The 15132-nt window shown below is 43.0% G+C and overlaps 1 protein-coding gene across 4 annotated transcripts in view; it reads left to right on the top strand.

Annotated features, from left to right (window-relative positions):
• Positions 1-15132, top strand: part of LOC104863178 — a 262181-nt gene that overhangs the window by 233283 nt on the left and 13766 nt on the right. For 3 of the 4 annotated variants that reach the window (XM_010625505.1, XM_010625506.1, XM_010625508.1), the window contains one exon: positions 12037-12342. In XM_010625505.1, the coding sequence (XP_010623807.1) occupies positions 12037-12342 (306 nt within the window). Of the gene's footprint in view, positions 1-12036; positions 13319-15132 lie in introns of those variants that run through there. The other variant, XR_004515577.1, reaches the window with a different exon arrangement.

Raw genomic sequence — 15132 nt, 5'->3', positions numbered from 1 at the left:
ACACACACACACACACACACATACAGAAGGCAGATGTTTTCCAAAGTCAGGAAACTGAAGCCATGTAGTAGGTCAGAACCTTTCTCCAATACGCTTCCTGCTTTCTGTCCATCTGGTAAAGTGTGTCTTAATGTTTTTGTATTTTTAATTTTCTAACTTTCATCCTTCAGTACAGCATTAATTTGTATAGTGCTGTAGAAATGCCCTGGGGCTACAGAAGTTTACAGGGATCCCTGGGCAGCGTCTTATGAACATCAGTCAGCCTGGCTTGTTCAAGGAGATTTCTGATCGCCCAGACATTATTATCCAGTGTGGAGTTACCAGATGCATCATATCGTTGTTTTGGAAGAACACTGAACTGGATGAATTGGGTGGGTGTACCTGGGCCTACAGTGGGTCAGGGAGGTCTTTCATCCTCCTGTAATCCTACCTCTCCTCCCTGGCTGATTGGGAGGCACCAGCAGTGCTAACAAGGGAGCTCAGCCCAAAGAAGAGTGCTTAAGGAAGAGATCTGAGGCCATTTCAAGATCTAGCATCTAAGGAAAGAGGATTTCTACTAACAGGCAGGAGACTAATGCACAGCAGGCTTGGAGAGAGACAACAGTGAAGGGGCTGTCCCCAGTGATGAATGACCCCAGTGGCATTTGGGGATGGAGCAAGGGGGAATCAGGCCTGGCCGCAATGTGGCAGGCTATGTATCACCCAGGCCCTGCCTGGCTGCCAGATGAGACAGGCTGCTCAACACGTTGCCTCAAGGAAGAGTGGACATAGGCCGAGTTTCTATGCAAGATGTTTCCCTCTAGTTCTTAGACTCCAACATTCGTGTCCAGCTTTTCCAGAACTCTGCACCTTTGATAACCCACTGTTAAAACAGAGATCTGATGTCCTCTTTCCTAGTGAGAAATTCCCTACTCTTTTTCCTCATCTAAACTTCCTCACCCCAACCTCAGATTGGTCAGAGCCTTGTTCCGATTCCAAGGTCCTATCATTCCATCAGGGTCCCTTTGTCTATTGGCATGATGCAGCACAGTAGGTGGAGGTGGCAGCTCTGGGCTTTGTCCTGGGAGTCTTCAAAGCACCTGCAAAAGGATACCTAAGGCCAGCTGTGCTCCTGGGCACTGCCCCTAGGTCCTCCACCTTCTCTAACGGCCATGTCTTCCATCAGCAACTGGACAGATCCTGCTTTCTGGTCCTATCCAGCAGCTCTCTCCCAGTACAGTGAGAGACATATTCTGGCCATGCACATCTACCATTACTGCATCTCACACCAACTTACTATTCACACCTGCAGCAATTTCCGTTGCCACTGAGAACAAAGAGGGTGTTTCAGGAAGGCTTACAAAAACCTTTCTGCACCCAGGACCTCACTGAGTCCTGAACTTGTTACACTCCAAAAATAAACTTGGTCTTGAGAATGCAAAAGCTTTGTAACCCTTACCCTGACTGTTCCCTATATCTGGGCTGCTCTTGCCTGCACTGTTACCCCTTCATATGTCTGCCTTATACTTTTTCTGGGTTCAGCTACAGCAGAGCTAGGGGGTCATCTTATTTAAATGCTCACTCTAGAGATGAGAAAGCCAAGCCCAAAATCCCAGGTCACTTTTCTGGCATCATGAGTAAACTGTGGTCTTTGACACTGGGATACCCAGAAGCCACATCTCATCTGCAAGAAAACTCTTATCCTGGTCTGTGTCCTCTTTCAGACCTCATACTGACCATGGAAGTTTCTGAGGCTCCTCACACTGCCCTGAGTCAGGTTCTTTCCCTGCCCAGAGCACTTGGTGGGAAAGGTAGTCCATGCTTATCAGCAATTTTCTTCTCAAAAAACTTTTCTTCTATCAATATTTGATGAGGGTAATTTCAAAGACTTGTTTAGTATGATGTGCACATAAGAAGCCCTTCTGAGTATTTATCACGCTCGGGGTATAATTACATTCAAATCCTGAGACACTGTTGCTAGGTTACTGTTGCTTGAGGTTCCTCTGACTTCTATGCTTGAGGTGCCCTGCCTCCCCCTTGTGGCATCAGGGGCAGGGGACCAGCAGGTTGAAGCTTATAATAAAGGGGACACTGGAATCTCTTATGTGGCAGACAGTGAGAGAGAGCAGAGGCATTTTTCATACCTCCCCAGGTGGGGCTGGAGCTGTGAGTTATATCACATGGTCCCTGAAAGCAAGATTAAAGAGGCAGAGAGAGGAAGACAAGAGGGTAGTTGCTGCTGTGAGAGACTCCCCAGGAGGAATAATCTCTGAGCCTTCCCTTCTATTCTGCATTTACAGAGGATGGAGCGTGCATCCCCCAAGGCCCTCTATGAGGAGTTCTGTTCTTTCAGCAGGAAGCCACCCTTGTGCAAGGATACAGGCAGACTCTGAGGGGAAAGCAGCTGACTTCTGGGCTGAATAGGACTGGGCCCCTAGCATAGGGTGAAAAATTAGGATGAAGAGCTGAAGGCCAACCCTAATCCTAATGGGTCTCTTTCATAGTAAACAGTAAAAGTCATTTCTGTTACCAGGGGTATCTGAGGCCCTCAGGTGGGACTGTTTCTGCACCCCGAGCTGGGTTGGAGATGTCTGAGGTGAGCTGTATATCCCAATGCCTCTGGAATTTGGAAGCAGGGACAAAAGGCGCTTCATTCAACCTTCACATTCACACAAAGGTCTCAAATGTAGACTTTTGATATGACTTCTAAATGAGGCTAAATGTACAGTCACTGTTTTTCTCTTATGTCTCTTTCTTTCATCACTATTATACGAATCAACTTGCCAAATGCACACTTCTAAAATATACCACATATTTCCAATTCTTTTTTGGCATTACTTTTTTTCCCCTATCACTCAGGACCTTTAAACTTAGAAAGTGGCCTGTGACCCTGTCTGCCTCTAAAAGCCTGGTTTAATTTCTCCCCGTGTGAGCCTGCCACTTTGCAGTAGATTGCTAATCCATGGACGCTGCCTTGGTGGCTGCACATTGATTAATGGCTGGTCAGGGCTGAACCCCACACATTTGTATTTAATGCACTACTGAGTCAGCGCCACTGGCCTTGGGGAAGAAAAAAAAAGAAATAAAACCCCAGCAGATGGATTCAAGATGGAGGTTAGCATTGGATTTGCATTTTCTGACTCTGCTGCCCAATCCATTTCCCATTGGCCTTTAGAAACATGCTAGATTGAATTGTATTTTCTATTGCACATTTTAAATAAGGTGGATGATACAGTAGATATTACCATTCACAATCCCCTGGGGATAGCTACAAATATACTTTGTAACCTTAGAGCAATTTTCCCAGTCATTTCAGAGCAATATTTGCTACTAAAAAGAATATATATCCACATATATACACAAATGTTTGGAGCTCATCAGTGGGGAATATCGATTGTTGTCAATTTTTAATGCAAAAATTAATTAAAGGCTTAGCATCTGCTCAAAATATTTACAAATCAGCTTTACTATTAGTGTTTATTATGAAAACCACAAGCAAGATTTGGCGATAATTCCTTGAGACATCAGCAAAACACATTTTGTTTCAATAATAAAAGTTTGTAAGCTTTTATAGCAAGAGTGTGGTGGAAAGTAGTTTTTCCCAGTCATCAAAAACGTTAGCTAAGCTAGTAAAAGCTGATTCTGTAAAAAGTGGCAAATAATTCCTGGATTCTTCTAAATGATGTTGCAGAGTGATAAGGTGAGAGAATCTCAGTTTATTGTGGGTGTCTTTATTTTAAAGAATCACATCTGAGCCGGGGATTTAGCTCAGCGTAAAAAAAAAAAAAAAAAAAAAAAAAAAGAATCACATCTGGTCTTATCAAGAAGGACAAGAGTCACTTTTTGTTTTGCCATGACTCACTTCCTGCCTTGGCAATCTTCCCCATTTTGTGAGAATAGGTCAGCTGAATACAGAAATGGCCAACTTCATTAGTCAAGAAAACAGAATTAAGACAAGATAGTTTAATAGGAAGAGTTTGCTGCAGGAGAATAGTTGTGGTAAGATTGGGAGAACTGACTGCTGAGATTAACAGAAGGAACCAACACCCTCTAAGACTGGTCAGGCAAATGGAGATAAGACAGAGTGACCGGTCAGTTTGTAATAGCTAAGAATTGGAAACAGCGCAAGTGCCCATCAGCTGTTGACTGGGTAAAGAAATTGTGTGTGTGTGTGTGTGTGTGTGTGTGTGTGTGTGTGTTTAAAATAAAATGGAGTACTACTCAGCCATAAAGAATAAGAAACTAGAAACATTAATAGCTAAATGGATGTATATTGAGGCTAAACTCTTAACTGAAATAAATAGGACACACGTGTAAATACCAAATAGTTTCTCTGGTGTGAGAAACTGAAAGTGTAAATAAGGATCAAAATGTATGACAGATAATGAGAAATAGGAAGAAAAGGTCCAAAGGAGAAAGGGAATAGGAGGGATGGGGGAAAGAAAGAAGGGGAGGGAATTAATATGAGAAAAGGAAAAAACGGAAACAAAGTCTTTGTAGATAGGGAGGGGTAGAGGGGTTGAAGAGAAGGCAGGGGAATGGGGAAAAAATAAGAACCAAAATATATCTTGTACAGGTACAAATTCCCAATGATGAATGCCATCATAGTGTATGCCTAAAATGTACAAATAAAATTAACGAATAATAAGAAAAGAACTGGAGAGAATAAAAGTAATCCAATGAGAAGAAAAAGACAGAGTGACCAGACCCCAGATGTGGAAATTCTCTGTGAGGACTGGAGCCAGGTGGGCACATTCCTGGCTAGGATCTCCCCTCCTGGAACAGAGGGGAGAAGAAACCCTGAGTTCTCCTCTCTTCTTGCCTTTGGAGCTCTCATTTATGCCTCTCACTGGCTATCGTGACCAGGAGTCGGTGGGTACAGAGTCAGGCCACTGAGCTACAAAGCACAGGAGGGGAGGCAGAGAGCAGATCTGTTGTCCCTGTGGCCCTGACTAGCACACCAACTCAGGAGAGGCACGTGGTGCCAGGTCAGAAGAGGGAGACAAAACCAACGAGGAAAGAATGGATACTTTTCATGAGAGAAGGGAAAGACAAAGCACCACCTGAGATGGACCTGAAGGTGGGAGAGGCTCCCATAAGAAGACTAGGTATGGGATGGAAAGACAAACACTCACTTGTAGTTGAAGACAGCAGCCAATACGGCAGGAGAGGTTGCTCTGAGCTAGTAGGAAACAGTAGCAGATGACATGGAGCATGTTTGTTAGAAGCTAGACTGGGATACAAGACAGGACAAAGGGCGGTGCTGGGCTTAGTCACTCAGGAAATAAAGTATCAGACAGAGATTGGTATGCAAGGGAAGGAAAAGGAACCGAGAGCAGGCAGAGGAGGAGGTGGATTGTGATACCCTCATAATAAGGGACTCAGCCAGTCCTGTCCCCTTCCTATTCAGGGGCTCTGGGGTTGGTATGGTACTTCGGAATGTCCCTGCATCAAGGGAGTCTAGAGAGATGGGCCATTATACCTTTGCATTGGTGAGCAACTGGATGCAGGCTTCCCCAGGGGAGTCACAACTAGATGAGGCAGCTCCCTTCCATCAGGGACAATTCCCACATGTATTTCCACCAGCTGAAGAATGAGGTCCTTCAGTCCCTTTGGGCACTATGCCACTGTGCCCCTCGTGAGGGCCTGGGTCAGGGAAGGAATGTCGTGTTATCAAGGTTCCTGCTGTTCCACAGGCAGGCACTGAACTTTACATATATCAATCTACCTCCAGGCAGCACCCTGCCAGGTCCACATCACCAGCCTCATTTTATAGAGGAGGAAACTGAGCCTCAGAAAATAAATGCTCTGCTCTATGATCCCTCCCAGTCAGCAAGCAATGGAGTCAGGATTTGAACCCACATCTAACCAGAAGCCCATCACAGAAGTCTGAAGCCTCCTGGGAGAGGGGAGCCCCTAGTCTCTGTAAAGTAGGAAGTGAGGACATGACCCAGAATGAGGGGTCAGGGTGAGATGGAAGATGGTTTGTAGAAAGTGAAAAAAAATTAGAATTAACAACTGTGCTGAATGCGATAGAAGAATAAACAGGTTGATTGCCAAGCAATAGAGAGGGCTCAGGTAAAGTTAAATTGCACAGATGTTTTCTGGCACATGTTGGACTTTTAAAATTCTTTTTGGCTCTCTGGTAAATTGAATCCTCTCACTTATACTGAAGACTTTCCCATCTCACGAGCCCAGGTGAGAGAAGCTGAAAGGGCTGGTGGGCCCTTTGCCAGCTGTCTTGCTGCCTGGTGGGTGCATTACATGGGCTTCGCAGCTCACGCATCCACTCGTTTTGTTGCCAGGTACTAGGGAAGCTGCTCTGGCTGCTGCAGCTTTGTCCAGCTCCCACTGCTGGGGAGTGGGGCTGTTGGCAGCATCCAGGGCTTGGGGGTGGCAGTGAGTTCTCAGCATCTGCTTGAGAGTACAGTTTTGAGCACATTTTGATCACTGCTCTTAGCTGGGCGGTCCTCAGTGTGGTTCTTTAGCCCTTCAGTCAATTTAGTGAACTACTCTATGTCCTTTAAAAACATCCTATCAAAACAACTTCACACATGAAATATTGCAAAAACAGTACAAAGAATTCTTATGTACTCTTCACTGAGATTCCTAAAATGTTAACGTCCTCACGATGTTAACATGTTACTATACTCACTTTCTCATTCCGTCTCTGTCTCTCCTCTGCCTCCCATCTATCTAGCCATCTAACCTAATATAGTAACACTGACTCAGATTCATCCATGAATGCTAAATCAGGGGCTGAAAGAATGGGAAGATAAGACACTTCCGTAGTCTCAAAATATATACCCTCAATTCTATAGCGGAAAGAGAAATTTTACAGGGAGCAGAACTGGAATGCACCCAGAGATCAAACTTAATGTTCTGAGTAAATGGCACAAATCAACACCGGGTGCCAGGTACCTGAAAAGACACTCATGGAGAAACATCAGAAAAAGCATGCCGAGCTTCATTCTACAGAAAAACTGGCCTATCTTCTCTAATTTCACTTTAATGTTTTTATTGTTGGGAGGCAGTAATCTATTCAAGTGTTTCATAACCAGCATAGCAAAAAAGCATTGTAAGAGTATTGTTGAAGTTTTGGTTATGACAAGTTCTATGCTGGTGAGGAAAATGCCTGAATAGGGCTCCATTCCAGGAACTGTACTGACATATTTTCAGAGACTGCTAGGAGCAGCAGGTTGTCTCAGAGAGAACAGAGCAGGTGAGGAGTGCTGGGAACAGGTGTACCAAACACAGTATTCAGTAGTGAGCCACAACTGATGTCTTGTGTCAGTTTTACACACTCACTTTGGGGTTTACCTTAATTGTGTCAACCTGACTGGCTTGGGAGTCACAAACGGGAGTAGTAAAACACATGTATAAGTGTGTCTGGGTGGGTCATAAGTACCCTGGGTTCTATCTCTGATCCCTAGCCCTTCTTTTCTGGCACTGTTTCTCTGCTCTGCCTCTTGGCCACCATGAACTAAATTCCACAGAGCTCTTTCACTATATTTCTGCCTTGGAGCCAGCTGACTATGAATTGTATTCCTAAAATTGTGAGCCAGATTAAACCTCTCCTTTAAATGATGGGTGTTGAGTATTGTGCCCAGACACTGGAAGGCTGATTAATACACTTACTTGCGTTTTTGTGGCTAAAAAATTATGAAGTATTTGTCTTTTCTCTTGTGAAGCAATGCTGGTAATATATGATAATGGCATAGGCTTGGGGCTAACATTTGCTGTGCGCCCAGCACTGGGCACTCGCACTCTGCCTTTATGAACCAGTACGTCCCAGTAGTTAAGTGTTCAGGCTCTGGAATCAATTTCTTCATTTATAAAATGGGACTAATGGTGATGCACAGTTCATAGGTAAAGTGTAAGGATTAAATGATAAAGTGCGCGTGGTTTAGCACCATGCATAGCTAGCTCACCATGAATTTAAATAACTGTTGACTTTGAGTGTGCCTCGACACTGAGATTGGCTTTTGGTTAATTGAAATAGTTGAGCTCACCTTGGACCTGTGAAATGAAATGACGATCAAGCCTATGCCTGCATTTTGCATACTGACCTTCTCTGATGTAAAGCACAGAGAAGTGAGGAGTACAGAGGGCTGTGGACTGGTGATCAAATGCTCATTTCTCAGGCAGGGAAGCCAAGGGCTAGGGGAGAGGTCAGTGCCAGATGCTGGTCTAATACTGACCCTTCTCCTTGCCAGGCTTCTCTGTCACCTCCACTGAACACCCTGGGGAAGTAGACAGGGAGCTCAAAACTCAATAATTACCTCATTTCCCTGCTCTGCTTCTTGGCCACCATGAACTAAGTTCCACTGAGCCCTTCTATCATAATGTGTCCTTGTGGATTTTATGGGGCCATATAATGGTGTGCTGTGTACTTTTATGAGTATTTATTTTACAATGTCTACTGGAACCATTAACACTTTCATTAGCAAGATTCAAGGGCTGTGAATCTTGGGTTCTCCACTAAGATCAGTTTTGTCTGTAAATTTTAAATAGAAGCTTGTGAAAACATTTCACATTCATCCCAAAGCAAGCAATTGTTCTCAATGTCTTGAAAATCCAGATGGAATCAGGAATTCACAATCAACTATTTATCCTTTCAACTCTGTGTGGAGTGGAAGAAAACAAGTGGCGATTACTAGACCAGTCAGCCTGCAATATTTATTGCTTCTCCTTGAAACCTGTTTTGCCTCAGTAAAGCTGATCTCTAAGTGACCTCATGGCTTCTGAGATTGCACTTTCATTTTTTATTCCATAATTTTGGGCAGGTGGGAGCTTAGGCATGGGTTCCCATAATAGATAACAGTATAATTTCTAGTTCCTTTGAAAAATGTGGCTATACAATATATTTATATACTTGATGCAATTAGGGTACTGCCTTTAATGTACTTTAAAATCTGTGGTAAAGCCTCAAAGTTGTTTATCAGATTTTTTTGAAAACAGTGTTGTTAGCTCAAATTGTTAAAAGAATTATTGTGCTTGAATAGTGATGATTCACAAGAAATGATTAGGTAGAGACACCAGTATCTTAAAGCTTATTTCTGTCTGGGTAAGATGAGGACATGGCTGGTTTATTTTCTCAGTGATGAGGCAGGTTATGGAGCTTGCCTGATTCAAATAAATGTACTGCTCGCACATCTACTGATGTCCCAATGATGTGCAAACAAATGTCATAAACACTCTGAAAAGAGATGCAAAAATGAATTGAATCTTACTTGTATTTTATTTTTCTTAGTTCTCTGTGAATCTTGCTGTTGTAGATGGAATCTGTCCTCCTCCTCAACTCATGGCCCATTTATCATCACTAGTGTGTGCCAGACATTTCTCTTCTTTATTTATTTTTTCTCTTTTATTCCTTCACCACTCTCCTATTCCCTCCTCCCCATAGGCAACTGTGTATTGCACTTGATGTCTATCTTTTTGCTGGTCTGTGTTTTTACAAAATGTTTACTGTTTTGCCAAGTGTATGTAAATGGTATTGTGTTATATAATTTCATCCTATTTCTCAGTAAACAATATGTTGTTAAAACTTACTCGTGTCGCTATGTTTAAATCTAACTGTTATTTTTAATTGCTGCATAATGTTTCATTCAGATTTTATTTGTGTGAGATGCATAAGCTATTTGGAGGAAGAGGTCCATCTGAACTTCAGGAGTATAATTCTGTTGATTATGAGGAGAACAGACTGGAGTCAGGGTGGGAAGTGGCAGTGAGGAGGCAATTTTAATAGGAATGAAAGTTGACCCCGGCCTTATCCTGGGAATACAAAAGAGGGGATATGTGTTCTACCAATTTAGAGGAAGGTGATACATTTTGACTACTACAGTGGATGGCCTTGATGTTTAACAAGACATGTAGAATGGCTGAAAGGGGGCAAAGAGTCAAAGGTAATGTTAACACTTAAGCCTGAGGCAAGAGGTGGTTTTGAATTGTAATGATTGAGTGAGTGCAACAGAAGGTACAAGTTGGGTAGGGAAAAGGAGGGGAAAGAAGATGCTGTCCAACCTAAACAGTCCTTATTTACTTTTTCATTCAACCAATGTCTATTGAGTACTTATTGTGCACCTAGTATTATCTATCTGGTATTTAACTAGCCTGCCAGGAAAACTGGACATGGGTGCGATGTATAGAGTTCTCTACCTTCACTGAGGGAAGGAGACAGACATTGACAAATGATCATGAAAATCAAAGCATCATCACCTATTATAATAAGGACTCTGGAAAGATGAATTTCCAAGATTTAGGTAAGAAGTCAGAGGCATGTTCCATGGGCCATAGCATTGCACCTAAACCCCGGATTTGTAGGCAATACCCAGGTGAAGGTGAGGGGAAGTAATTCCACACACAGGAGTAGCACAAACCAAGGTTTTGACATGGAGAACTTAGCACATTGGAGATGCCCAAGCTTCACGGGCAGACCCTACAGAATCTTTTGGGTCATATTCAGCTTTGGAACCTCATTTTTTGATGGATAAAAAGTGTTATGGTTGGCTGAGTGGTTCAAAGTACTACTGGGTGAAAATGGGGTATTAGAGAAGCAGCAGGGAAGGGTGGGGAGGTGTAGGAAGAGCTTTTCTGGGGAGCAGGTATTTAGACAAGGGTGTATCAATTAGGGTTTCCTAGAGGAACAGGTTTTATAAATATACATATATGGAGAGAGAAGAGAGGGAGAGGGAGGGAAGGAGGGAGGGTGAGGGAGAAAGGGGGGGAAGATTTGCAAGGTAAACATACAATGGCTGCCTGCAGAGTCAGATGTGGAAAAATGCAAAAGGCTATGTGCACGCTGGAGAGCCAGAGGATCCAGTCAAAAGTTGGAGGCCTAGATCTCACTGTAGAGTCCTATGTGAGACCATATCTGGAAACTGAAGGGTCTGAACTGAAAGACTAAGGACTCTGTTCTTAAAACCAGAGATGAATGTTCAAAGGCAATAGCAAAGACTAGAGCTCCCCCAGTGAAACAGAAGCAAGAATTTCTTCTTTTCCTTTTTATTCCATCCAGGCTACAAGCCTATTGGTTGGTGCCATCCACATCCTGGGAGGGTCCTCCATCTTCAATAAGTCAATTACCCCCACATAATCAGAACTGTTCTAGACAAATACGCCAGGCATTATTTGTTCAAGTTGATACCACAATTAAATACTACAGAGGGGCAGCAAAATAAAGTAGTGAGGAAAGCTCCAGTGTGGGGAATGAATTTAAGGACAAGCAAGGCAGAAAAATAAAATTCACACCTTCTCAGGGATTGTGGGCCAAGCTACAGAGTCTGGATCATTCACTAATAGGAAGTCATTGGAGGGCTATGGGCAGTGCATAATCCTATCTAATGTGGTAGGTTAGAAGCCTGATTTAAAATGCTATGTGTAGCACAGATTGGGAGTATACAGGGAAATATTCTGGAAATGTTATTTTTTCAAGTGAGGGGTGAGATGCTTGGATAAGGGAGTGGAAGGAGAGGTGAGGGGAAGGAGATTGATTGGAGAAGTTTAAGGTCATATTAATTGGGCTTGATGATGGATTGGAGGGGTGCAAGGGACTCTGTGTCAGGGGTGGTGGGCTGAGCTCCACGGCCTGTCAGATATGCAAAAGCAGGCATCCTGGCTCACTTGAATAAGATATTCCAATGTGTAGGAAGTGGTTTGGAGGCAGTGAGATAAATTTTAGAATCCTTGTGCTGTGAGGAAAGGGAGACCATAAAAACAAGTGAATCATCAAGGAAGATTGCGTAGGGACATAAATTGGAAAATGCCTATTTGGAAAATAAATTTTTATTGGAGATTTAAAATTTTGTTATTCATGTTGATACTTTAGAAAGGCAGTAGCAAGCAAAGAAAATATAACATCATCCCATGTTCCCATCATCATGACTATATTGGTCATATCTGCTATGTCAAAAAATAAATAAATAAAATATTACAACACTATGCCCTCCCCTAACTGCCAACAGTCTCATGAGTTCAGGGTAGCAGGATACTTTCTCGATTCAATTTTCAGATACACCACTGATTCATTTTTTTCTCTGTTTTCCCTCCCTGATCCAGGCAGGTTTCAGACCCCATCCTTATGCTCCTCTGGAGACAGGACTCTGATATTTTTGAGGTCAGAGCTGTCTGAAGATGGGGAAAGTGGAGATAAAGTGGGTTTCCCACTGGTGGAAGAGAGTTGGTTCCCTGAACGAGGTATGTGGCCCTGTGGTATGAAGCGGTTTGCTTCTCCCTACCCTGGCAGCACTCTGAATGTTGGAGGACCTCCAAGTGAGCAGCCTAAGGGGCCTGTGCTGCCAGCCTTGCAGAATTTCCCCAGCAAAACATTGGTAAGGAAGGAGAAGGGCCATGGAAGTCTCCAAGGTGAGTCCGTGAGATTCTCAGTGGTAATCCAGGCTACACCAACGTCCTGTTCACAAAATGCCTTTCCCTGTGTCCAAGCCCTGTGTCCTACTTTGGACCTGTGCATAGGCTCTCAGAGCGAAGAAGGGTACAGAATCCATGGGAATGAATGAGGCTGAATATCTCAGCAATACAGCAGAATGAGACCTCAGAATTAAGATCAAGTTGATTAATAGAAAATTAAGAAATAAAATAATCCTTGAATACTTGAATCTAAGGATAGAAATTCAGATCCAGTTTAGGTGTATGTAATGAGAGGAAATCATGATGAAGGCTGAATTGAAGGAACTGAATATAAATAACAAGAATCAGAAACTTCTAGGAAGAGACAGCTGAAATGGAGGGAGTAGTCCGCTGTGCTCTCTGTGGCGTAAAGATTACAATTAAGGAAGGCAATGGGCCCTATAGGGATGGGAAATCTTTGAGATGACAGGGAGTGTATGGTAAGGGACTGAGATAAGAATGAGAAGTGAAACTGGAGTAGATGCCACTCTAGAAGCTTATTAGTGAAGAGGAAGGAATAGGATTTTTTTGAAGATATTTTATTTAGGGCTAGAAGACATGTGAGGATATGTCCTGAAATAAAGAGAGAAAAATGGAGAGTGTGAATAAGAAAGAGGAAGTAACTGACATAAGGGTATGCCTGCGCTATGGTCACCAGGATTCACTAAAGAGTGACTAGCCCTGTGGGGAGACAGGCAGCTCCTCTGATCCCACAGGAGGGATTATTGCATAGATGCTGAAAGAAGGAGTCTAGAAGTATAGAGGAGGACACTAGGGAAGTACACAGTGGATGGCCTTGATCTCAGCAAGGCACATAGTGAGACCTGTGTCTTCCCTTAAAGAACTTGGGAATAAGAACAATGTTTTAGAATCAGGAAAGAGAAGAAGGCAATAAGGAATCTTCAAGGTTGAATAATAGTACAATAATAATGAAGTCTGCAGCCCATAGGACTGCATCCCATATGACAGGTGCTGTTCTCAGCCTACCATTTAATAATGTGTATAATTCATATAATTCTCAGACATTGTCATCACATATTGATGTGGGACTCAAGACTCTGCAAAGTTAAATAACATAGCCTCACTAAAAAATACAACCTTTTATGGTCATGTACCATGGACATAAGAGTCAAGCTGTTAACCAGAGACTATGGGAAAATCAGTCCATTCCTACCACCTGTCACGATGCAGGATCTGAGGCTGAGGTGAAGGGGCCATATTATATGAATTGGGGATGAAAAGGCTTTGGAATTTCCAGATATTGTGATCTCAAGACATCTGGATGAAGGCTTGAGTGTGATGGATGCGGAGTCTCTGACCAGGTATTCATAGGAGTCCTGATAGTATGTCTCAATAGAGAATATAAAGACGTGAAAGAACTGGAGACCCAGGAAAAGAGGGCTTTCAGAGTTCATCTGTGTAGAGGTGGAACCTTAAGCCCTGAGGGTGATGACTCGCTGAGGAAGAAGAGAGTTAAAAGCATGGAAAAGAAAAAAAATATGAGAAAATGAAAAAATGGAAACGAAGTATTTGTAAGGGAAGGGAGGAGAGGGGAAGGGAGAGTGCGGGTAAGGGGAGAAAATGAGAACCAAGGCCTGTCATGTAAAGGTACAAGATCCCAATGATGTATGCAATTGTACTGCATACCTAAAAAGTACTGATAAACTCAATGAGAAAAAAAAAAGAAGTGTGGGGTCCGAGTGAGACCAACTTTGGAAAAAATCTATTACTGAGTAGTCAGTAAAAGAAGGAGAAACTTGCCAAGGATACATTGAAGAAGGTGCTGAGAAACCTAGGAATAGAGCAGTGGTGTCTCACTAACACAAAGGGTGGAGGCCAATGGGGTCAGTATAGATGACCTATGCAGGGAGTAGGGCTGAAACATGCCCACTGGACTTGGGATTTTGGTGACATAAGGAAGAACTGTTTAAGGCAAGTGCTAGGGTCTAAAGCCAGCCTGTTGTGAGAAGACTGAGGAACTGCAAACAGGAGTAGGAAGAATCTTTTTCAGAGAATTTGGCTTAAAGGAAAATAGCTGGAGGGGTCTTTAAATTTTAATAAGGAACATTTTTAGGTGGAAAGGACATATATTTAAATTTCATTGGGAGAAATTCATTTAAGAGGAAACTAGATCATGGATAACATTCATTTCTGAGAAAAGATGGAGAAGATGGCTCGTAAGCCATGAGGACAAGACAGTCTTGGTTGGTGGGAGGGAGAAAAGGCCAGGGAACAGGAGGAAGGTGGGTGTGCTGGTGTACTTGGTGGTAGGAGGGCAAGAGAGTTCTGTGTAATGGACTCAGTGTTCCCTGTGGAGTAGGAGGCAGGGTTGCAAGCCAAGAGTGAGGAAAGAGGTGGGAGAGTCAGAGGTTTAAGGAAAGCAGATTAAGACTGAAATGCGTTGCAGAGTTGATGAGGGTAAGTGGCATATTTGCTGAGCAATGTTGAGAGTCCATTTGAGAATTATTATGAACACATAGTGAAATTGATGTGCCCTAGGGTTGCACATTCTTGATAAAACTCTATAGTTTTGCCCTGCCTCAGAACAAGAGGAAGGTTGAGTCCATTCAGAATTCTTTTCCAGATGGATGTGATACAAAGACAGAATGACAAGAGTTTAGGGTTTGGAAAAGTATGTTATGGAATAATGAACATGAGGTCTTAGTTTGACAGGGAGGGAAAGAAGGGACCTATCTGATGGATAAATAGAGAATAAATGGATTTAATTCACTGGAGATAATAGTGACA

This window comes from Fukomys damarensis, unplaced genomic scaffold (genome assembly GCF_012274545.1).
Source record: "Fukomys damarensis isolate Sample0158 unplaced genomic scaffold, DMR_v1.0_HiC HiC_scaffold_37, whole genome shotgun sequence".
In the NCBI taxonomy this organism is placed as follows: domain Eukaryota; kingdom Metazoa; phylum Chordata; class Mammalia; order Rodentia; family Bathyergidae; genus Fukomys; species Fukomys damarensis.
The sequence above is the reverse complement of the archived record's forward strand: the minus strand, read 5'-3'. Positions and strand labels throughout refer to the sequence as shown.